Source organism: Madurella fahalii (assembly GCF_045866475.1).
Source record: "Madurella fahalii IFM 68171 DNA, scaffold_1, whole genome shotgun sequence".
In the NCBI taxonomy this organism is placed as follows: Eukaryota; Fungi; Ascomycota; class Sordariomycetes; order Sordariales; genus Madurella; species Madurella fahalii.
This window is the reverse complement of record NW_027263971.1, coordinates 7,214,589-7,236,863: the sequence shown is the minus strand read 5'-3', so window position 1 is coordinate 7,236,863 and position 22,275 is coordinate 7,214,589. Positions and strand designations below refer to the sequence as shown.

The following is a 22,275-nucleotide window of genomic DNA, read 5'->3' as shown; positions in this document are numbered from 1 at the left end:
TGAGGCTATTCGGAACAACCCAAAACTCAAGATTGGAACTACAGCAAGGGCCTACGACGTTGTCCCCCGAACTATCCGTCGTCGACTAGCTGGCAAGCTTGCATGACACGACTATATGGCCAATTCGAAGAATCTCACTGAATCCGAAGAGCAGGCTATTGTTCAATATATCGTTGAGCTAGTTGTACGTGCATTTCCACCCAGACTGTGTGGTGTGGAAGATATGGCCAACCACCTGCTACGCGTACACGACGCGTCCCCTGTCAGCAAGAACTAGGCCTCCAACTTCGTCAAACGCCAGCCAGAGCTCCGAACGTGTTGAACGCATAGATACGACTACCAGAGGGCTAAATACGAGGATCCGAAGATTATTAGCGCCTGGTTTACGCTTGTACGGAATACTAGGGCCAAGTATGGTATCCTAGACGACGATGTCTACAACTTCGAAGAGGTTAGGTTTATGATAGGCATCATCTTTGTAGGCATAGTAGTTACAACCTCGGATGGCTGTGGTAAGGCAAAGCTAGCCCAGCCTGGCAACTATCAAAACAGCTCTCCAACTTCAATATTGGGTGCTGTAGATCAACTTACCAAGGATACGATGGCTATGATGTACTAGGTGACCCTCTTTTGGTCAGAGGTCTCTTCGCTTTGCAAGGCCAATGAGGTACTAAACAAACGTTGGAGAGCTAAAAGGATACGTATGCAGCTTGGAGGATCACTTACTGTACAAGATGCGCAGAATCTACTGACCTAGAAGGCTGTGGGTAGGGAGGTAGAAGAAGATACATAGCTAGAAGGTAGTCGTGTAAGGGGGTCTCGTACGAAGGTTCAGTGCTATGGCGTGTGCGGCAAGCTTGGTCATAATGTGTATACTTGCCGGGAGGTTGTAGAATCATCTGATTCAGCTATTTATGATGTAATTGTAGTTGGTTGATACTGTTGTTGATTTGCAATTGAGGATAGTTGTGGTAGGGTAGTGGAAAATAGGGCGCTCGCTTGTATGTGGCGCTCGCTTGTGGATTACGTTAAGCTCTTTATCATCTTTAGCCTAAGAAAGGATTAGTATATATAGAGACCTATTGGGGATAATACAGCACCTAGGTCAAGGGTACGGTACCCGGAACAGGGCTGCAACGTCTGGAACAGAGCTTCGGCATCTAGAACAGAACTCCGGTACCTAGGACAGGGCTATAGTACTCGGAATAAGGCCACAACGCCCAGAACAAGGCTACAACGCCCAGAATAAGGTCACAACGCCCAGAATACGGCTCTGGCACTCGGGACAGGGCGTTGGTACCCAGAACAGGGCACTAGCACCTGGAACAGGGTCCAGCATCTCCAAACGCACTATAATCTCATCTATGGAGCGAAGGAATCTCGTATTCAAATTCCGCCACCATAATCTTACGTGAGGAGCAAAGAAATCTCGTATTCAAAGAGATCTTCAAAATTAGCCTCACAGTAAACAGGTGATCTACAATAAGCCCCTTTTCCAATTATCCCGAAAGCCGAAACGGCCGACAAGATCAAATCTATAATAACTACGACTTTCCCTCACTTAGATAGAATTAACAACTAAGTACTTTGAAGTCTTCTCTTCACCTTCCTTCTTTTCCATCATCTACTGTATGCTTTACCTAATCAACAAGATCCTATAGGAGCAGTAAAGGCGCTACTTATAGGGTGTTTGTCTAATATAGCAGACTAAGTAGAGGGGAGTAGAGTGTAGAGAGTAGAGTAAGAGAGCTAAGTAAGAGTATAAAGATAGGGATAATGACTATAATATACCAGGTAGTTAGTAGACTGAACTATAGAAGTATAAAACAAGTAGTAGAGAAGTATAGGAGGTACGAGTAAAGAGATAGAGAGGTAAGAGAGTAAGAAAGATATAACCTACAAGAGTAAGACTAAGGAAAAAAGAGAAGAAAGGAAACTAGAGGGAAGAAAACCCTTTTTATACCTAGAACTAGGGAGACCCTGCTTTTTCTAAAAATAAAACCGAAGACTAGTATAAAAGAAAGCTCAAGGTTGCTTAGCTGGGATAACTGCGAGTAGTAAAAGCCAAGTTGCTTTTATACTATAGCTATATAACCTAAGTGCAATTAGTTTATATCACTAACTCCAACTCTTTTTCTCTAGTAAAAACTCCCCTTTCCCTACTTGTATGTCATTAAAACTATATATATACTATTGTTAAGACTAAGGGTAAACAATAATATATAACTAAACAATTACAATACTATATAATATGATGATTCTAATACTTTTATACTTATAACTTGTAGTATATATACAATAACAAGTTCTTATAGCTACAAGTGCCTATATAGCGAGGAAGGTAAAGAAAGAAAAAACGGCGTAGCAGCAACTCGAGGACTACGAGAAAGTACAATAGGTGGTATCTAATATCTAGTACCTCGAGTGCTATACAGGGTAGGTAACTACGCAGCTAGTGCGTACAAGGCCTGTAAATAAGATTGTTGATAGCATTATCTATGAAGGGGCATATAACCTAGATAGCTCCTGAGAGCAGAAGCCTAGAAAAAAGGAGGCTCTATAAGGACCAACTAGGTAGAGTTGGCGTTAGTGTAGGACAAAGCCCTGAAACTGTAGTATCAATAGGGTTATAAAAAGTAATAACAACGCTAAGCTAGAAGGGTGTAAATATTATATTAAAGGAGTATCAAAGGAGTATAGAAGTAAAGACGATAACAAAGTAACAAGTAAGGTAAGTGAGCCTAGATACTATCATCGTAAGGTATAAAGAGAGTAGGAGATAGGGCTTAGAAGAGAGATAGAGTTCAATGAGACTATCATCCTACCTCTAACGAGTACTCTACTCCAACGTTGCGTGTACACTGCTTATACCTAGGCACTCCAGTCCTAATACCTTTAAATCCTTGATCCTCACAGAAATGTAGAAAAGAAATATAAGAGTACTTCTAAAAATCCTTTAAGCTACCCTAGTACTAGAATATTTTCTAAATATAGTTATTTAACGAGTTCTAAAGAGTTTTAATATATAAAATACCTTTTATCTCCTAATAACACCTATTAGTAAAAGTATTTTTTAAATATCTCTAATATTAATAACTAGTAATAAATATAAGTATTCCTAAGTAGAAAGCTAAATATTTATGAAGTTTTAAGTAGTAGCTATTATAAGTGCAAATATCCTACTTCTAGACCCTTTACTTATATAGGACTATTTTTAAACCCTTTAGCTAAAATTACACCTTTTCAGAAGGCTATACTATTTAATAAGTAAATATTAGCTAAAGCTAAGCCAGAGCTAATTTAGACTAATTAAACGTAACGAAGAGTTACGTAATTATAAGCATAGGTAGTTATCGATTTTAGGGTGGTGAAATATACGATCCAGGGTTGGCGTTTACTATCGATAATATGTTAGCTGATCACAATGAGCCCTTTCGCCGTCACCACTTTGGTTCATGTTTACCTGATCTAATCTGAATGATCCAGACTGTCGGAATGGGAAGATAAAGAAAGCTGGCGACAAGATCAAGGGATGCGATGGAACCTGTCGTTTATTTCTGATAAAGGGCGCCTGAGATGTCTTGAGCGACATGCCCACTGGTTCGTCCCGGTCCCCGCGACTGGGACACCGCCTCATGCTCGACATAATCGTTGTGGTAAAGCAGTCTTGGGGACCATTGCTGTGAGAATGGGGATTTATCGTGGTTGGAAGGGGTGGATTGCGACGGAGCAGAGGGAGAAGGGAGGCGGGAATCGATCGAGTGACGACTGCGCAAGTCCCGGAGGGCGCAGGAGGTGATCAAGAATGGAGCGCTTCGTGCCAACAACTTAGGACTTGTCGAGGATGTGGAAGCTGCTTGGGCTCGGCTTGAACGAGTTTGGAAGTTTAAGGTAGTTATCGTTCTGTGTTGAATGACGCACTGTTGAAATTTCCAGAATCTGTATTTGGCGCACAAGATTTTCGCGCGAAAGTGGAGCAAGACTTTCCAACTGAAGCTTTCCGGCCACAGTTGCTGTGGATGAGAGCAGAAGCCCTACTGTGTCGTACGGTCGTACCTGCCTCGAGAGCATAACGCAAGACCCGTTTCTCCACCAAAGTGGATGTAGTGGGCAACCTCGCCAACTGTGCCGCGTCGCCGTCTTCCTTCCCAACCCGGAAGCGAAAGGAAGCACAGTCGATCCGATACCGAGCCTCACGACGAACATCCTGCTAAACGCGCGCGGCTTGTCATCGCACACCACATATACCAACGGCAAGAAACGACGGGTTTAACCTTGGTAAGCATCCGTCCAGGATGGACTATCACTGAACAAATTCCCAACAACCCCCCTCACCACAACCAAACAGAACACCACGATTGATCCGGCCGAAACGCCGCTTGGTATTGACCTTCATACTCCACATCCCCTTTACTTAGTCACCCTTGTTAGAGTCCAGGGTTCAAGGTCGTTAACAAAGCATCGATGGTTGGATGAAAAAAGTGGGTAATTAGCACCAAGGCGAAGGTCACCTTGGAGATAGTCGCGGACAAGACTCTAGGATTCTGTCAAGGTTTCTCGTCAAACGGATGCACATTTAAATTGTTCAGGAGAAGGTATGTTCTCGCTTCAACGGACACACCACTCCTGATTCTCCCCAAATGCCACGGCAAAGGCGAACGACACACCCGCGGGTACCTCGTGCGTTGCCGGCATGGTGACGCGCACGCGGCCGGCGCACCGCACGGGGATCCTCCAGGGCACCGTGTACGCGGGCACGTGGTTACCCGGCTTATGGTCCCCGGCAGTCCAGACTACTGTGTTGTTCATCATACCGAAACCAAAACCAAATCCTCCCGTGTGCCCGATCGGAGTGGGATTCGGAGGGATGTTGGCCTCGATGAGACCCAGCAACCCCATGGGCGGTAACTGGTCCGGCTTGAGCAGACCTTTTGGAGGGAAGATGACCGCGTACCGCGCGTCCGCGTTCGCGTTCACGTTCGAGGCCCCGATGAGGTTGAGCTCCGGATACTTTCCGTTGGGGTCTGGGAGGATTTCCAGCTTGTATGTGCACATGAACCAGGCCGATTTGTTATCATACGTCCACTGCTGCGGCGGGAACGCATAGCCGCCCGCCCAAGGGCGGAAGAAGATAGGCCCGGGGTTTGAAGAAGAAGAGATGACGTTCGCTCCCAGGATGATTTCTAGACCTCCGAATCGAACGGGTAAACCGCCCGCGTTGTTAGGTATGAGCGCCACTGCCGGCGGGGCTTGAGCGGACAGTTCCTCCACTCCCTCGAGCAGATCGGGAACCTGGTGCAGAAACGAGGCCGGAGCCCAGCGGTACCCGTCCTTCGGCAGGCGGGGAAGGTTGTGAAAAATGATGCGCGGATCGAAGCGGCCGATCAGCTGATAGAAGACGGCCATGCGCTCGACGATGTCCTCGTCGTGCGGGAACATCGGACTGGGGTCAAGTCCCAAGATGGCAGCCATGCAGAGCGGCTCGTCGATGGGTCTGCTCGTCTGTCGGCTCCGTTGATACTTGGCACACAGACGGAGCCTGGTGGTGATGTCGTCGCTGGCGGTCACCCCACGTTCAAAGTACCGGTAGAAGGCCTCGAGCTGCGTTGCGCATAGATACCGCACGGGGGAGCACAGGGTGGCCGGGTCTCTTGGGTTGGAGGAGTCCGCTAACTCTCTCCGGCTCATGTCATAGAAGGACTCGGCGCCGTCGGCAAACTGAAAGAACAGGGTGCTCGCCAGTTGACCCTCTTGGAGCGTCCACAGCCGATGGTGCCATCCCGACAGCGAGATTTGCAGGTGCTTCTGCACGACGTCGGCTGCTCTGGGCAGGGTGATGATCGTGGAGTCGATGACAAGAACCCTGTCGGCGCCTCTGTATATGTCGGCCATCTTGTAGATGGCCTTCCTGCGGAGGATCTTGTTGTGCACAGGCACACAGAGCGTGTCGATCCAAAACGGGATGGCTAGTCCTTCTGCGGATGCCGCAGCGGTCTCGTGGTGGTGGCTCGATGATAGGTGGCTCTCTGTGTAGAGCTGGTTGACGAGCCGCTGAACGCGATTCAGTTGGCACGTCAGAAGACTGTTTGTCTGGTTGTTACCCAGCCCATCGGCCCAGCTGACGTTTTTCGACATCTCGGTCAGCAGAAGTGGCTCTCGAGACGGGGGCCGGGGAGTTTGACTAACACGTGTGAAATCGTGACGTATTTTGTCACAGAGTCGCTAGCAAAAACACGCAGGGACTCTCCGTCCCAGTGAACGACCGGGATGCGAGTCTGCTCGACGATTTCGGCCGCCGCGGGTGCCACCTGGACGGGGGCGCAGCGACACGAGGGCACCACATGTTTCTGCTGGTACGTCTTCCAGTCGACAACCTCGAGATACTTGCTGCAGATGGCCGTGGTACATGCCGAGTGATCGCCGCGCTCTCGGGGACAGGCCATCCCTCCAAAGTAGTACTCGATGCTGATGGTAGACCGGGTTGGGGAGTCGGGGAAAAAGGGCGCGTCGCTGACGCACCACCCGTTGTCTCGAAGACGGGCCTTGAGTACGGGGCTGGGGCCCCACTCAGGCGTCTCGCGAGCGTCGTATCCGTATATCGTGGCCGCGACAGAATGCATACTCTCTCCCATGGCCATGATGGACAGGCCGATGAGCTCCATGTCGCTTTTGTGTGGCTCCTGCATGCGGTCGCTCTTCTGCATAATTCCCTGGAAAAAGTGGAATGTGAAGCCCAACATCTCTCGGATGTGATATCCACGGTGGATCCTTGCAGAGGAATTGAAGTTGCTCTGAGTTTCTTTCTGAATCCATCTCCTCATAAGATCACGCAGTTTTGTCGTGCGGACAAAGATCTTGCCGGCGCTGTGACCAGGTGCCCTCTCGAGGAAGTCTTCGGTGCGGACGGCGATTTCCACTTCCCTGAAAATGGAAATGAGACAGCCAAAGTAAAAGGCCGTCTGCAGCAGGGAGACGACTTCGCTGGGAGCGCGGTGGTCGAGCTTTAGAGCCTTCGTCTCCCGGTCCACCTCCCAGCCCTTGCGCTGCCAGTAGCCCTTGAAATTGGAGAGGACTGTATCATCTGGGGCGCGTGAATCAGCAGACTCGAACGTCTCGGTGCCGACGTATGGGATGTTGATTGGCTTCGAGCCAGCCGGAGCGAGAAGGTGTTCCATCGTGATGCTCACAGGAGGGTGGGTGTCAGTGGTGCCAGAACGCGATGGAACAAAGTTCAAACCAAGTGTTAAAAGTCGGCAGTGTTTTTTTTTCCTAGAAGGGGGTGGAGGGGAACCGAGAGCTGGAGTATTGCAAACGTACCTGTGGAAGGACGGAATCGCTGGCGGGGATGCTGTAGGCTTTATCCCTTGGGTGGTAAGGGGATGCGTCGGCCAATGAGTGACAAGATCTGTCTAACATCTTTACCTGTAAAGTTGCCAGTGACCTGTTAGAGACATTCAGATTTGCGCAATGATCTCACAAAAGTTGCTGCCTGAGGCATACGAGCTGGAAGCAATTGTGTTGTGTGGCCGAACGAATTTCTTGGCAGAACCGCTCATTCTCTTAGTTTTCCTCTGAAAGCCCTGTACGAAGCGTTCGACATTGGCGAGGGTGCCGAGATCACTCACGACGAAGTATACCGGAGGTATATGAAACTACATGTACACGAGTTGGACAGGCTCTGTGTTAAAGGGGTTGTTGGCCTTGTATTAGCCATTGCATCTACCAATAAGGCGCGATTATTTGACTGGGACTGCGATGCCTGGGTACGAGATTTAACGGACCGCTAGCCGGAACTTTGTTCACCAACGAGGCGGACTGCGAACCTGGGGATTGCTGGACGTCGATAAATCGGGACTCAACTTGGCTTCAGCACCTCGATCCGGCCGACTTGGCCACGTCCTCCAGGCTCCCGTCGCAGCTCCGCGGGGCAGAGTGAACAGCGCGCCCTAAGCGGTCCAAAGGACAAAACACCCAGGCGAGAACGAGTTCACGAAGTAGTCCGCTAAGAGGTAGATGGAGCGCAAAACAGGACACTACGACAACGTCGCGGAGACCAGTAGCCCCCTTCCTGCTATAAGTCCTCCTTGGTCATGCCATGGGTCGTGACAGTATTGACGCTCGACGGATGTAGGCCCTCTATTATATAACCTGATACATTGGCTAAGATCCACTAATATAGCATAGCGGCTACCGCTACATAACCCCTATTCATAGCGCTCATGTATGGTGTAAAACCCAGCATGTCTGTAGCAACCTTATTTATAAAAGCGCCATTTAGCAAGAGCAACCTGACAATTTGGATGTCTCCTTTCTCGGCCGCCATATGCAGCGGCGTCCGGCTCATCTTGTCTGTAACGCTGATGCTCGCTTTCCCGGGATCGGCGTTGAGCATCTCCAAGACGTAGTTGTAGTTTCCTGTGCGGATGGCGAAGTGGAGCGGGATCTCCTGCTTATTATTGGGACCATCGACGGCTGCCTGATTGTCGGTAAGCAGTTTCGCCACCGACCACTTGTTTTTTCTGGCTGCCCACAAAACGGGCGTGCTGCGCTCGTTGTCGGCCAGGTCCACGTCTGCGTTGAGCTTGTTGATGAGGATGTTGACCATATTTGCGTACCCCCTTCGCGCGGCCTCGATCAGGGCCGTTCTCCCCTGGGAGTCTTGTAAGTCGGGATTCGGCGGTGGCCGTTTTAGCGCGGCGACGACTTTGAAAATCACCTCGTCCCCCATGCGGGCTGCCAGTATGAGTGGTGTCCGGCCCTTCGAGTCCCCAATGTCTCTGTAGATGCGCTTGTTCTCGTTCTGCCTTCTGATGCAGCGTCTGACAGTTCTCAATCTGCCCGTCCGGACGGCCCGATAGAGGTACCTATCATATATCAATGAAGTGCATTCCGTCAGTTCCGCCGTTGCACCCCTTGCTAAGTGCCTATGTTATATGGAAGTCACTGAGTGTTGTCACGCGCTTACTTATAAGCCATGTTTGTGCCAGATGGTAGGTACACCGGCGAATAAAACTTCTCAGCGGGTTGATTTCCAGAATCTTGGGTTATCTGGCCGAAACCCCGATGGGGACGCGAAAGGGGATGGATGAGGCGGCGAAATGAGAGAATTTTTGTCTTGAACCAAAGGAAAATACCAAGTGAGCCAGATATTTGGCTGATAAATGCCTGGTAGAGGGGGCGAAGCTACGTAGGGAGCGGTCGTCAGCGCCTCAGACAGCCATGAACATAGGCATATATTACGAGAAGCCTTTCGCTCACGGCATCTCTGGGATTTTAATGATAGCAGGCCGCCTATTATTTCTGGTATCTCCTGCAACTGTCAGGCGAATCGGACTGCTTTTTGGTTCCAATGGCACGCAGATGTGACGAAGCGACCCAGCGTCTGGAGAGTGGAAGGTGGTAGCCCGGGCCCCCCTCCACGCGCCCATCGCTCACTCTCCGGAAAGCGGGTTCTACGACGGCCTAGGCCGTCGGAAATTCCCTGGTGCTGCCTGCACCAGGTCTCCTGCGCCTGCATTGTCCAATCCCCGGGCTGAGAGGGCTCAAGCCCGGCCACGGCTCATGCGGGATGCATCAAAGCTGAGCTGAATGGAGAAGGCAACGAATCAAGAGACATGGGCGCATTTGTGAACGTCTGGTTGAATGAAACCCTAATCATACGAGACTCGCATCGACGTCTGCCTTACATGTTGTACTACCTACTCCGCTATGCCATCCGGCGGGCTGCTCAATTGAGGAAGCGAGCGTGCAGATAGGCCAGAACCTGCATTTCTGCCCTTGAAGCTCTTTCTGCGTGGACGTCCAGGCCACATAGGTCGTGGCCGATGTCCGAGGCAGACTCCGTGAAGCTAAACCTAGATACATACCTACCTTACCTAGAGGTAGGTAAACTTCATAGTCATCCTCTCTGGTACTTCTTCCCTCGCCTACCTTTAGTTACCTCCAACCAAACCCAGTTTCGTTCCGAGCAGCAGGCCCAAGATGTCTTACCTACCTCAGGCCGAAGATGAATTGGCGACTCAAGACTCGCACGGGTTCGAACCGGCGAGCAGCGAGCCCGGCACATCGATCATCAAGCTGTCGAAGCCGGCGCAGTGTAAGTGTCATCTCCATACCTAACTAAGCCATCTCGCACCTGCTTCGTTTTGCTGATCGAATATTACCTGGGCATCCACCTAGATGCCATCCTCGCCCTCTTCGCCTTGTACGCGCCATCCGCCATCGGAACAGGTCCCCTGTTCGATCCATACCTGCAGCTGCTCTTGCTGGTAAGCCTGGTGTTCGGCTCGCTCCTGGTCTCCACGGCCAACCTGGCCGGGCCGCTGCGCTACACCTATCACAACTACGCGGCTCTCGTCGGGAAGGCGCACCCGCTCGTGTCCTTGGCAACGGCCAAGGTGACGGCGTGGGCGCCGCTGCCCTTCGTGGTGCTCGCGCTGCTCCCGTGGTTCCGCACCTGGTTCTTCATGGGCGCCATACCGCTCGCCTGGCAGTACGTACGCGAGGAGCATCAGCAAGCCGTGCGCGAGACCAGCGACCGCGTCGACGGGTACTGCACGAGGGCCGAGGCGGCAGTCAAGAGGGCTCAGTCCGACGCCGAGGCGGCCAGCCAGTGCCTGCGCCATCTAGAGCAGAACCTGAGGGCTGCTGCGTTTTATGAGGAGCCATCGGCAGCCTGGACCACTCCCCTCGACAGCAGGTCCCAGGTCTCCTCCTCCGTCGTCGCCCGACAGGCACAACAACAACAACAACAACAACAACAGCAATATGGCGCCGTAGTGCGAGGCGTGCTGGCTACACACGCCGAGGAGGTCGCCGGCGCTGCGGACTCCGTCGCGGCCGAGGCAGACAAGGCGTTTCTTGCCGGCCAAGAATCGCTCAGACTGTCGAGCGAGGTGCATGATCTCGCCACCAGGGCCAAGACGGCTGCTAGGGAAGGTCGGATGGCGGACCAGCAGCGTCTCGCCTTGCAAGCCGAGGCCAAGCTGGGGGCCACCGAGAACGCGTCGGCCGCGGCGACGGCGGCCAAGGAGAAGGCCGGATCCGAAGGTCGAGCTGCGTACGTGGGCTGGCTGTTCGCGCGGGAGCAACACCGCGAGCAAGTGGTCGACGTCGCGAGGAGGGCCGACAAGGCTTGCATCCGCGCCGCGTCGCTCTCCGCCCTCGCCCGAGCCGAGCGCGTCGCGGTGGAGGAGCACGAGAGAGCGGCGAGCAGGCACGCGGCGGACGCGGCCCGCGACGCCCGCGCCGCACACCACGTTCGACTTGCGGATTTCTACGTCGAGTCCGCCCCGGCCTGGGCGAAACTGCAAGACTACACAAACGCCGTCCAGGATGCCGTGGGGAGGGCTGAGGTGCTGAGCGCCACCGCAGCGCATCTGAAGACCCAGGCTCTGCAGTTCAAGGATAAGACTTCGGGATTGACCGAGGACCAGGCCAGACACCTGAACGTAGCCGAGGTCAGCTTCGAGGTCCTCGGCCACATCCATACCATGCAGCAAGACGGGGCCAAGATCAGAGACAAAGTCGACCGTTTCAAGCGCGCGGCGACCAAGACAAACGAGGGAAGAAAGTGCCAAGCGGAGGCGGCGAGAGGCGCGGCCGAAACCCTTGCCGGGATCACGGCCGACGTCCAAGCCGCTGCCGAGGCGGCGACCCATGCGACAGAGCATGCCGACGAGGTGCGCCAACACGCCCTCGATGCCAAGGCTGCCGTCGCGCGCGGAGACAATGACGTTGCGAAGCATGCGATGGGCGAGCTCGACAAGGCATTGAAAGCCTGCGGACAGGATCTTGAGGATGCAATCCAGAAGAGGGAGAACGTGCAGGCAAGCATGGCCATGTTTGCGGCCGACAAATATCTGTGCGTCGTCGCCAACCTCGATCTCGACCCGGCCGACCTCGATCCCGTCCAACCCGTGGCCGCTGGCTGGGACTCCCCCAGCCTGGCGGAACAAAGTGACGAGGGCGGCGAAAGCGCCGACAGTGGCGAGGACTCAGAGGCCGGCGAGTAGTGTGCATGGACACTCCTCAAATTTGTTTACAAACAGGGAACGGCGGTGCTCCACTTGGTGCCTTGAATAGGTAAGGTACCTAAGGTAAGGTAGCTATCAGGTTGGCTCAACACAGGGACGTCCCGATCCAGCACGAGGACGGAAGTGCAAAGCATCGAGAGTTTTTTTTTTTCAAATACGAGACGGCTTCCCGTACCCGCTGTTGGCTGACAGGAAACGGAAGAGAGAGAGAGAGAGAGAGAGAGAGAATGTAGGTGGACACGGACAGGTTAGGAGAGATCCAGCGATTAGCACTGAACCAACGAGATGAACTGCAACTACCATTCAGCACTGGCCTTGTGATTCAAGATACCTACCGTAGGAGTTCCTCCTCATCTACTTGGCTAAGAAGTTTGAGATCAATCTGTCAGCCGCTCCCTATTCATAGACCGGAATATCACTCCCATCTTGGACGCATCGAGCAAAACTCGTCAGCCATCCGACAAGTTTTACAGAAGATACCTTATCTGACATGATTACCAGACTCCGGAAAGCCTCGACGTCTTGTTGCTGAACCTTGTGTAGGTAATCATCCGGCGTTACGTGGAATGGATCGCGCCGTCCCAGCTCGGGCAACCTGCCCGAGAAGTTGGCAATGGTGTAACGAGGCAGATGGTGGTCGGGGTTAAGCGATAGCAGCGGCCGAGGCATAAACGCGGCGAGATGATATAGGGGTGAAGTCGCTACAGTCGTCGCCTTCGAGGGGAGGGGGAAAGTCCTGATTCGGGTTCGCCAGCAGTCGGAACATGCTTCTCGACCGCGGACTCGTTTGTTCGTCCTCGTATTCCTCGGCCGCGCGCTCGGCGATGCCCCCGTGAATCAAGTCGCGCCAGTGCCCGTCGAGGTATCGCCGAAGCCGGGCCTCCGCCACCTGCCGCGCGCACCAGAGGGCCTGCTACTCTATAGGTAATACCTTGCCTATAATATAGACGCTAGGACTAAAAGCGGTTGCCTTCCTCGGTTCAGACAAGGTAGTCCGTTGCCTCCTCTCAAACGTCGACGGCAACACATGGATTACAGAGTACATCGGCTCGCAACTCGTCACAGTCACGGTCGCGGTCACGCAGGTGGCGTCGGGAAATTTTGAGGCACGGATCAGTCAGGAGGACAGATGCGAACGACTTCTTCGGAGAGAGACCGGAGTTGGCCGTTTGTTATAGAAGTCTTCGCCCTAAGAAGTAGTAAGTATCATGAAGCAACAAGCGTGATCAACGGTCAATGTACACTATCTTTTCGGCCAGCTCCGTAAATACGAACAACAGGAGCGGCGATGTGCTCGGTAGAGTAGCCCAGCGATTAGCAAACCGTTTGGGTTCTGAGGTTAACTGGGACTGCGACGCCTGGGTACGAGATTTGACGGACCGCTAGCCGGAACTTTACTCACTAACGAAGCGGACTGCGAACCCGGAGATTGCTGGACGTCAATAAAATCGGGACTCAACTTAGTCAGCAGATTAGCCGGAGGTCAACAAAGGTCAGGGTTAGGGTTACCCTAAGCCACCATACAAAAAGAACTCGACGTCCTCGTCGAAATATACTATTATCTTGTTATTTCTGTTGTTTTAAAGCTATTCTCTAAGCTTGTTTAGTGCCTTCGTTGCTATCTGCTGTTCTGTCATCTATTGGTTAAACTCTGCTCCTAAACTGTTAAAACTAACAAGACATTGGTGGTTATATGATTGTTGATGGTGGTCAATGATCTCTTTGGCATCATGGTCAACGGTTTTGACGGGCTAGATTGCAGGTAGTTGTCGACTGAATAGATCGAATGTATGTGGTTCGAGATGGTCGACGCTGACAACGTCGTAGATGCGCTACGACGGCGGTAGGCGTAGTTTGTAGGCGGATCGGCCGATGTGTTCGACGATCTCGAGTAGTCTGGTGTATTGTTGGCCAAATTTGTGGCCGACAACGTCAGTTGCAGGTATATAGTAGCCTTTGTGTAATCGGAGCTAGACTATGTCTCCTGTGTTGAAGAATCGGAGAAGGTGTTGTCGATTGTAGTGGTATTTCGTTGTTATTAACGCGATTGCGATGGCGTTGTGTGCTTTAATTCGAGTGTATAGGAGGTTAAGGTCTCTGGTGACGGTTTTTCGGGCTATAATATCGGTAATGTTGGTTGGCTTGAATCCTTCGGTGATCTCGTTTAGCGATTTGCTAGTTGTGACCGATCAGGCGTTGTTATGTTCGATTGTAGGCGTAGAACGACATCTGGCTATCGACAGAAGTCTTCTATTGATTGAATGTAGTGTCTTAGTGCCGATTCAATTGTCTAGATTATTCGTTTGCTTTGGCTGTTAGTCGATAAATGGTATGCAGTTGTGTATAGTGAGTTGGGGAAAACAGTCCCCAGAGGGCAGGGTCCCTCTGATCAGAGGGACACGGTTGCTAGGATGGTGCCCCGGGGGCTGGAACTTGCCATGGGCCCATTTTTCTTTCGCACCATAAGTAGGGCCGTCCTGGCCATTGCTCCTTAGACAGGACAATCAAAGGAGAGCTCGTCAATTGAGCTTGCAACAAGTGTGAAGAAAAGTACTGAATTGATTGTCCTCTCTAAGGAGCAATGGCCAGGACTGCTCTACTTATGGTGCGAAAGAAAAATGGGTCCACGGCAAGTTCCTGTCGGAAACACGGCACCTCTGAATCTAGGGAAATGACAGTTGAGGATTTTTGTGTCTTGTCTTGATTGTCTCTCTGTCCCCCCCCCCCCCGTCTCCTGTTCTCGTCTCCCTTAGAGAGCTTACTCCTTTATAGACGAGATACACGTACAGAATGACGTCTGTACAGTGGCGCAGTCAGCTGCCAGCCTGCTTTAGCTGACTAGAATACATGGGTTTGACTCCTGCACTAGATCCTGTGATCCTGATCCTTGGACTAGCACCTGATCCTTTTGACAGGGATTACCCACCTGTACCAAAATGATTTTGGGTAGGGTAGGTTATACCCAGTAATTTCTGGGTAACCCATGGGTACCCGTGGGTGGGTTTTCCCTACCCTAATCTTGTCTTTGACTAAGTCGGACCACAGAGCAGAGTATTTCCAATAGGCTCGTCTTAGCAGGACCCACATGATACTGAAAGGGGTCGGATCCCTAAGACTTACCGACTGGAGCTTCGACTCGGCTTATACAACTTCCATCCAGACCAAAAAGCTAAAACCTACTCAGTACTTGATTTTCAACGTCCCGGCAGAGCAACCATCTCCGGTTTACGGCCACCCAAGGTAGGCTTTTGATGTGGCGACCACATCATTAAGGTACCTTAGTCAGCCAGCTTGCCCACTTCAATGTGCCTTGCCTTTTGGGCCCTTTGTTAATTGTTGCTCCCACTTCATGGGCGTTTAGTTAATTAGCTCTTTTCCACACAACAACAACAACAACAACAACAACAGCACCAGATTTTCCTGCTCTTCCCAGTTGTTGTTGTGAGAAAACCGCTGCTATCGCTTGACACCAGCCAATTGTCCAGGCCCTACCTTACTTAATCTTAAAAAACGTTTATTGGATCATCGTATGTGTAGGGACTCTTGCTTGAGCCCAGTGGGAACCTCCTAATGTAGCAGAATTCTTGCGAGTTTTGCCCTTGAGTTCGTGGTGCACGCACGTGATCGTAAATTATTAGTGCTGTACGGTAATTACAAGAGTGGGCGCAAGGCGCAGCAAAGCCACACAGGTTGCCCTCGTCCTAATCATCCACCGTCCCTGCAAGGCAGCCGTCCCGTCTTCTCTCATCACACAGTCGCCTGTTACTGCCCGCGCTTTTTGCCACCCTCGTCCTTCTTTGGCCCACGTGACGGGATTCGTTTTGCACTGTATAGGCGCTCTCGCACTCGGTCGACTTTCGATGGGCGACGTCGACCGCACACCGACCGCTGCTTCACGGTCGCCGTCTTCGGTCGGCACCAAATATCGGGATGGCGAGTACGGCGTGATTGAAGACCTACGGACCACGGCTGTGTTCGCATCACTCTCGCGCCTGTTCTTGTCGGAGAAATACTCGGACATGGCAATCCGCTGCGGCGGCCGCGAATTTAAAGCGCATCGTGCCATTGTCTGTTCGCAGTCGTCCTTCTTTGACAAGGCTCTCACGAGTGGGTTTATGGTAAGGAATCGCCGTCTTACAACTAGGCCCAGGAGGGGTCCTTACACACCTTAGGTGTACAAAAAGGAGCTCGAGCTCACTTGAAGCTAACCAATACTGTGCGCCGCAGGAGACAGCTTCGGGCGTGGTTGAGCTGCCAGAGGACGACCCCGATGTCTTAGAGCGCTTTCTTCAGTTCCTCTATACGGGATCATACGATGACGGCGTAAGCCTGAGGAGAGGGCAACCCGACGACGTCTGTATGCTGTCGTCCAATGAGGTTGCAGCTGAGCTAAACACGGCCCCAGGCGTCAATGTTAGCCCATCAGAAACGCACCTAAAGTGGGAAGCCGTGGACGGAACACAGCAGCCCACCCCAGACGTCGATATTCAAACAGAAGACGAGAGCTACCTCACCGAGTCGCCCTCACCTAGCGAGGAACCTGAGGAAGAATACAACGAGTTCCACGGTGATGGTGACGCAGACAGCGACGGACCAGATCTTCCCACAAAAAAGAGGCTGGCGGAACTGGAAAAGCAACTTGGCTGCACTGACGAAGCTGGGATGCAGTTGTTTAAGGAGCTGCAAGTTCACCAGACTTTATTCTTACCTCTTCGGCTCTACATCATGGCTGATAAATTCGACGTCCCAGCCCTCAAGCTCCTAGCGCGAGATAGGTTTTACCGCGCGGCGGAGATGGCATGGACAGACGCCGAGTGTTTCCCGGCAGTTGTCGACGAGCTCTACACCAATACCCCCGACAGCGACATTGCCATGCGCGAGATTGTCTGCCGGCTCGTCGGCACCAGTATTCTAGATGACGATCAGAGGGCGCGAATGGACCCGGTCATGAGGAAGCATGGGGATTTTGCAGTGGGCGTCATGAATTACCTGATCGTATCCAAGCGGACGGTGTGGGCTTAGGAGACGCAGCCTCCGGGGATTGTAGAGTGCTCTAACCATAGCCCCTATCTCAGGATCCCAATGGCAACCTCTTCTTTCTTATGGAAAACTAGGTCAACTATAGAACAAAGTTGCCGCAGCTTCCCATTGGCTTTTCACCACCCACTGAAGCTGTTTTGTAACTGGTGACATTGTGCCAATACTCGCTGTTAAAAGACCTTGTATACTAAGCACTGACTATATAGAAGGCCTAGAGCGCCTGTTTCGTCCAGTTTCATGACGTCCTGGAACCCGTCATTTGGCGTCAGCAGTGTGCTGCCGCTCGAGAACTTCACCGCCATGTACGCCGTCGCCCGGATCCGGTTGGTGAATCCGGACGATGTTGGATCGTCAGGCTCATGCCTCGAGCTCCGGGTCGCGGCTGCGCGGGCGCGGCTCAACTTGCACCGTGTTTAACAGCCAGTGTTCGTCGTTCCCAGCGACGTACCGAGACTTGGTCATCGGTACCACCAACGTAACGCTCGACTATGTGCACTGGGCCGTTAAAGTGCCGCTCGAGCCCATCTCCGAAGGCTGTAATGCAACCGGCGGGGGTCTGACATTGCAGAGGGATGGTGACGGCTGGGCCCCAACTTGTTTCGACGCCAATGCCAATGCTAACAGAAGGCTGGGATATGGTATGAATCCGGCTGTCATCGCAACGGTAAGCAGCTTTGGGCGAGTCTCCAAGGTGGTGTCAGCCACTGCCCCTCAGTGCTCATGTACGGAATGAGAACGTCCAAGAGTTGTGCCGGCTCGAGCATGACCTTCGCCGTCTGCAACACCGCTGTTGGGGTCGAGGACGTCGACGCTACCTTCGTGCTGCCGAGCTTCGATGTCCACGGGGCGCCTGCTGCGCCCACGATAGCTTGCCGGGCTGTAAATATCATGGGCTGGAAAGAGGTTCTTTACAACTGGAACAACGCCTACTTTTGGCCTCGACACACGAGACTCGCCCCTCCACATGCAAACTGGCAGGAGATGGGGAAACGACCCTGAAGTACACACCATCCTTTGTCGCCCTTACATCGTCTGGCGCACCAAGCCGGCTCACTAAGCCGGCTCACTATGGATGACTTTCAGCGTACCGATGCAGCATCACGTAAAAGGGTCTTGGACGCGCTGGACGCTCTCTGGGCACGATCGATGACGCACCTGATCAGTGACCAGCTACGGTCCGAACTGGGCGATCACCCCATTCCCATCAACGGCACGCTGTACGACTACGGACGGCGGCGGCTCATTTAGAGCGAGTCATCGACGCGTATCCTCTAAGCCAGGTACAAAGCCATGCTAGCTTGCTTGCTTGTCAGCTTCGCCTCGAGCCAGACTATGGAGCGCATCCTCCCGATGTCACCGTCCAGTATCGCTACTATTATCATATCAGCCTTCTCTTTGGTTCCAAGATTTTGGGCTAAGAGGGAGGTACGCACAGCGACCACGTTTCAACGACAGAGGACGGCACCAAAGATCAGATAGTTGTCTTCATCTCGCCCGGCGCCGACAGGATGACTGACGTGGATCTGAAGCGGCGTGGCATCTTTAACGTACCGGGCGAGTACGCGCTCAGGCGGTGAGACAAAGACATGGCGGGCCAACGCTACGGTATCGACTTGGAGACCGTGCCAGACGATACAGTGCCGACCGAGTCGGCGTTATGGGCCAGAGTGAAGCGAATCGCCACTAGCAAAGTTGTGGCGGCCGAGGTGAGATGATATGGGCATGGTCTAGCGGGCGATTGGCTGAGAGCAGGCCAGCATACAATAGGTAAAATAAACTAGGTATCATAGGGGTAGGGAAACAAGCAGTTGCGGCAGCCAGAATTTGACGGTCTTATTGAGGGAAAGAATGGCAGGCTTCGCTAGCCGAAGTGAGGGCTCTGTTATGACACTAGGCATTTCATGACAAGGGTTAGACTAGACCGTGACAGTAGCCGCTGATCCACGTCGTAGAGGGGCGAGCAAAGACAGTGTTTCATTGACTCCTAGATGGGCCCGGCCCCGGTCCGCAACCACAGCCATCACCAGCCACTACGAACGTCGTTATGGGTGGCTCTGCCCCGATAAAAGATACTGTTGGTGCAAGGGACGTGAAAAGGTGTGGGGCAGCTTCATAACTTCGTTGTAGCATTTGACCATGGGACATACGACTTACCTACAGCACAGCGCCAGTGAAATAGGCTTCTCAAGCTATAAACTATCCTAGGGCATCGAACCTGTTTCGGGCCGGGCTTGTATAAGCAAGACGGTGTAAGCACCAAAATTGGATATGGCCCCTGCACAGCAACTTTTGGAGAGCAGAAAAGGGAGGAAGCTGATTTTCGCTAACGACTGTATTCTGGGCACTCCTTCTCTGCTCAGCACGCACATTCCAAGCGCTTTGGATATGGTGACATCTGTAAAGAGCTAAGGATACATAGAGCTAATTGACACTGTTTGCAATCTGGCCTGATCTCCTAAGCCGTACGACAGGTTATCCCGAGAACCCATCCTCTGCCGAAGCGACAGCCCCATCGACGTGCTGGCGGAAGTACCTGCGTCGTTTGGCATCCCACTTCCAACACTCTGCTTTGGTTTCAGGCTTTCTGCGCGACGAAGATTTGTATTTCCTGGCCGCGGTGTTTCCGGAATTGTCCGAGGATAGTTGGCGGGCATTTAAGAGGCGAGTTGACCTTCGAAGCTTCCTGGACGATTGTGGAGGCACCGGCGCGTAGGATGGTTTGTCGATGATTTCGTAGCCAGACTCGTTGTCAGTAAGACATGCTGGAGGGGCTTTTTTGCTTGTGTGCTTGTGTCGCGTAGATTTGGCTAACGGAGGCGGCTCTTTAACTTCGCCGTCATCAGGACAAGAGATGCTCTCTTGTGCGGGTAAAGGCTCTTCTGGAACGTCATCGAGATCAGGTAGAGGAGCTCCTTGGGCGATGGGTTGGAGGCTACCGTGACGCTGCTTCCAGTATTCCTTTAGCTGGTTACTTAGGGCGTACGACTGCTCCCTCGCGTGGTCTTGTGCATTCCTAAATCCTCTTCGGCCGTCTCTGAATCCTTGGCGAGATTCTATTAGGTTTGTCGACCTGACGAGATGCTGATGGTATTCAAGTGTGCCGTCTTCCGACTGAGCTGCATAGTGTGCAAATTGGTTGAGATTGGTACCATCAGTGGTGAAAGTTGTGACCGCGGCATGGCCGGGGGGGTCAGGTTTTCCGAGGTAGGCGAGTGCCTGGTTCCGGGCGTAGACAAGGGCTGCTCCGTCATAGGCACTCTGTAGCCTCGCTTCTTCCATGTCCTTTCCGCGTCCCTTCCATTCAGCGGCTATATGCGGCAATGTCAAGGAAAGGGGGTTATCCTTGTAAAGTACGGCTCCCTGAATATGGTCGTCAACTGGGAACGGGCGGTATTCTTGCATCCGAAGACTTTCGATAAAGTCAGGCTGCGGAGCGGACAGGCCATTGTTGAAACCAACATCCTTTGGAAAGGCCGTAAATGCCTGTTTGAAGGCTCTTTTATAATTCTTATCGTCGTACTTCTTCAGCAGCTGTCCGCTCATCTCAACAACCATAGTCGCCTCGTTAGGGACACCCCCAATTGTATTAGCGTAGTCATTGTATACTGACTCCGTAGGCGAAGCCGTTTTGCGAGGTAGGTTGTATCGTTCGCGGATATCCGCGAGATTCGTAGGAGGCTTAGAGTAGAGGGGGTGGAGGACGCGATTCTTAGAGAGCTGGATAGCAAAACCTGATGTTGTTGTCGAGGTGGTCTTTGTTGGTGACGAGTCGACCGTAGAGTCGCGAGGAGCAGATGCATATGCCGACCCCCTTTTGGTTCCCTTCCTCGCCATCTTGTTGAAGAAGCCCAAGTTTTTTCGCGTTAACCGCGCCCGCTTCAGCTGGTATCCGTTGTCGTCACCGCCGCTGTCGATCTGTCGTTTCTGCAACTGCGTGGTTGGAGAGACTTGTTCTTGCTTCTCGACCTTGGGCTCAGGAAGGGAGGTGTCTCGACGCTTGGGAGGCTTAGGCTTTGGATGTCGTCTAGTGGTCTACATGACCTCCCGGGTTAGTCATTGGCTTGCGTGAGGGAACGTCCCCGTACCTTGTCCGCCCGTTTTACCTCCTCGGCTCCAAGCCGTTGTGCGTCCGACAACCGGGTCCTCTTCGTCGGCAGCTCGGATGTCGCGTTGAGTTCCCTCTTCGCCGTCTGCTCGCACGTCGCGTCTCGGACGAGACCTTCGTTCACTGGAGACCGCACCCTCAGAATCTCTGTACGTGGCGGGTTAACTATCGTCTGCTTTCGCGAAACAGGGTTGACTGCCTACCTGCACCTTCGACTGCAGCGGCGGCCAGCAGCTTCGTCACGGCGGTAGTCGGCGTCGCACGAGAACGACGGGACCGCGCCTTGGTAAGTTCGCCGTTCATGGCGGAAAACGCACTGGTGTGCAGGAGGGATGGACTTTCTATCAGTGTTTAACTTGCTGAGAACCGCAAGGTCGTGGGATTGTCGGGTGCAGTCACAAAGGTGGGTTTGGTCAAAGGGAATCAACAGTGGGGCCGGCTATTAGTGATTGGCTGCTGGCGGCAGCCTCCAGCAAGGCTGTAGGGCAGTTTAAGAATAATTGGTCGGGCATCTCACGTTCCACACAGGGTCAGGCGTTCCAGTGCCGCGAGTTACACCATACTCCGACACTGATTCAGATAGCCGCGGCATCTCAGTAGGAGGTACCTGAGAATGACGGAATTCGTGAGCCTTTGACCAGAATAAGCGGCACTGGCTCTGCGTCCACTGCCTTCGATGGAAGTTCGAGCACGACGGCAATTCCCTGATAGGCTTGCCCCCGGGTCCGCCGTTCCGATACCTTTGGCGTATCGACTAACCCGCAGGCACCGCCTTGCCCACAATGGCATGAAAGGGTGCCCTGGAGGTTTATTCGTTCCTCTGTATTGACTCCTCCTCTCGCTATCAGGTTCTGGAGAAATAGCCACCGTCGATTCTGGATGTATACAAGTTCCTCGGGATGACCTCGTCAGGGAGAACCCAACAAATCCAAGCTGTCACCATTGGAGACATGCCAAGCCAGTTCGTCTGGGGGAGCCGGCTTGGCACCCAGTGTTTCAAGGGTTCCTCACTCTGTGAACCTAGGCTGGAGAGCCCTTCTCCCCCTCAATCAAGTACAAGTCAGGTATCCTTCTGCTACCCATTTTCACATTGCT

At 52.7% G+C, this 22,275-nt stretch overlaps 5 protein-coding genes across 5 annotated transcripts; 2 read left to right on the top strand and 3 right to left on the bottom strand.

The window, feature by feature from the left end:
* Positions 1–4,608: 4,608 nt before the first annotated feature.
* MFIFM68171_02122 (Heterokaryon incompatibility domain-containing protein) lies at positions 4,609–7,175 on the bottom strand (the record flags this gene model as incomplete). The annotated part of the gene is made up of 2 exons (XM_071057544.1): positions 4,609–6,118; positions 6,187–7,175. 2 exons carry the CDS (start codon positions 7,173–7,175, stop codon positions 4,609–4,611), a joined length of 2,499 nt encoding a protein of 832 aa, XP_070913645.1.
* Positions 7,176–8,170: 995 nt separating this feature from the next.
* On the bottom strand, positions 8,171–8,976 carry TRPA1_1 (Transient receptor putative cation channel sub A member 1; the record flags this gene model as incomplete). Its single annotated transcript, XM_071057543.1, has 2 exons — positions 8,171–8,864; positions 8,966–8,976. The coding sequence occupies 2 exons, from the start codon at positions 8,974–8,976 to the stop codon at positions 8,171–8,173; spliced, it is 705 nt and encodes a 234-aa protein (XP_070913644.1).
* Positions 8,977–9,981: 1,005 nt separating this feature from the next.
* Positions 9,982–12,014, top strand: MFIFM68171_02120 (uncharacterized protein; the record flags this gene model as incomplete). Its single annotated transcript, XM_071057542.1, has 2 exons — positions 9,982–10,096; positions 10,180–12,014. The coding sequence occupies 2 exons, from the start codon at positions 9,982–9,984 to the stop codon at positions 12,012–12,014; spliced, it is 1,950 nt and encodes a 649-aa protein (XP_070913643.1).
* Positions 12,015–15,895: 3,881 nt separating this feature from the next.
* Positions 15,896–17,057, top strand: MFIFM68171_02119 (uncharacterized protein; the record flags this gene model as incomplete). The annotated part of the gene is made up of 2 exons (XM_071057541.1): positions 15,896–16,153; positions 16,263–17,057. The coding sequence occupies 2 exons, from the start codon at positions 15,896–15,898 to the stop codon at positions 17,055–17,057; spliced, it is 1,053 nt and encodes a 350-aa protein (XP_070913642.1).
* A 2,490-nt stretch (positions 17,058–19,547) lies between these two features.
* Positions 19,548–21,483, bottom strand: MFIFM68171_02118 (Heterokaryon incompatibility protein; the record flags this gene model as incomplete). Its single annotated transcript, XM_071057540.1, has 3 exons — positions 19,548–21,107; positions 21,161–21,327; positions 21,384–21,483. The coding sequence occupies 3 exons, from the start codon at positions 21,481–21,483 to the stop codon at positions 19,548–19,550; spliced, it is 1,827 nt and encodes a 608-aa protein (XP_070913641.1).
* Between the last annotated feature and the right edge of the window lie 792 nt (positions 21,484–22,275).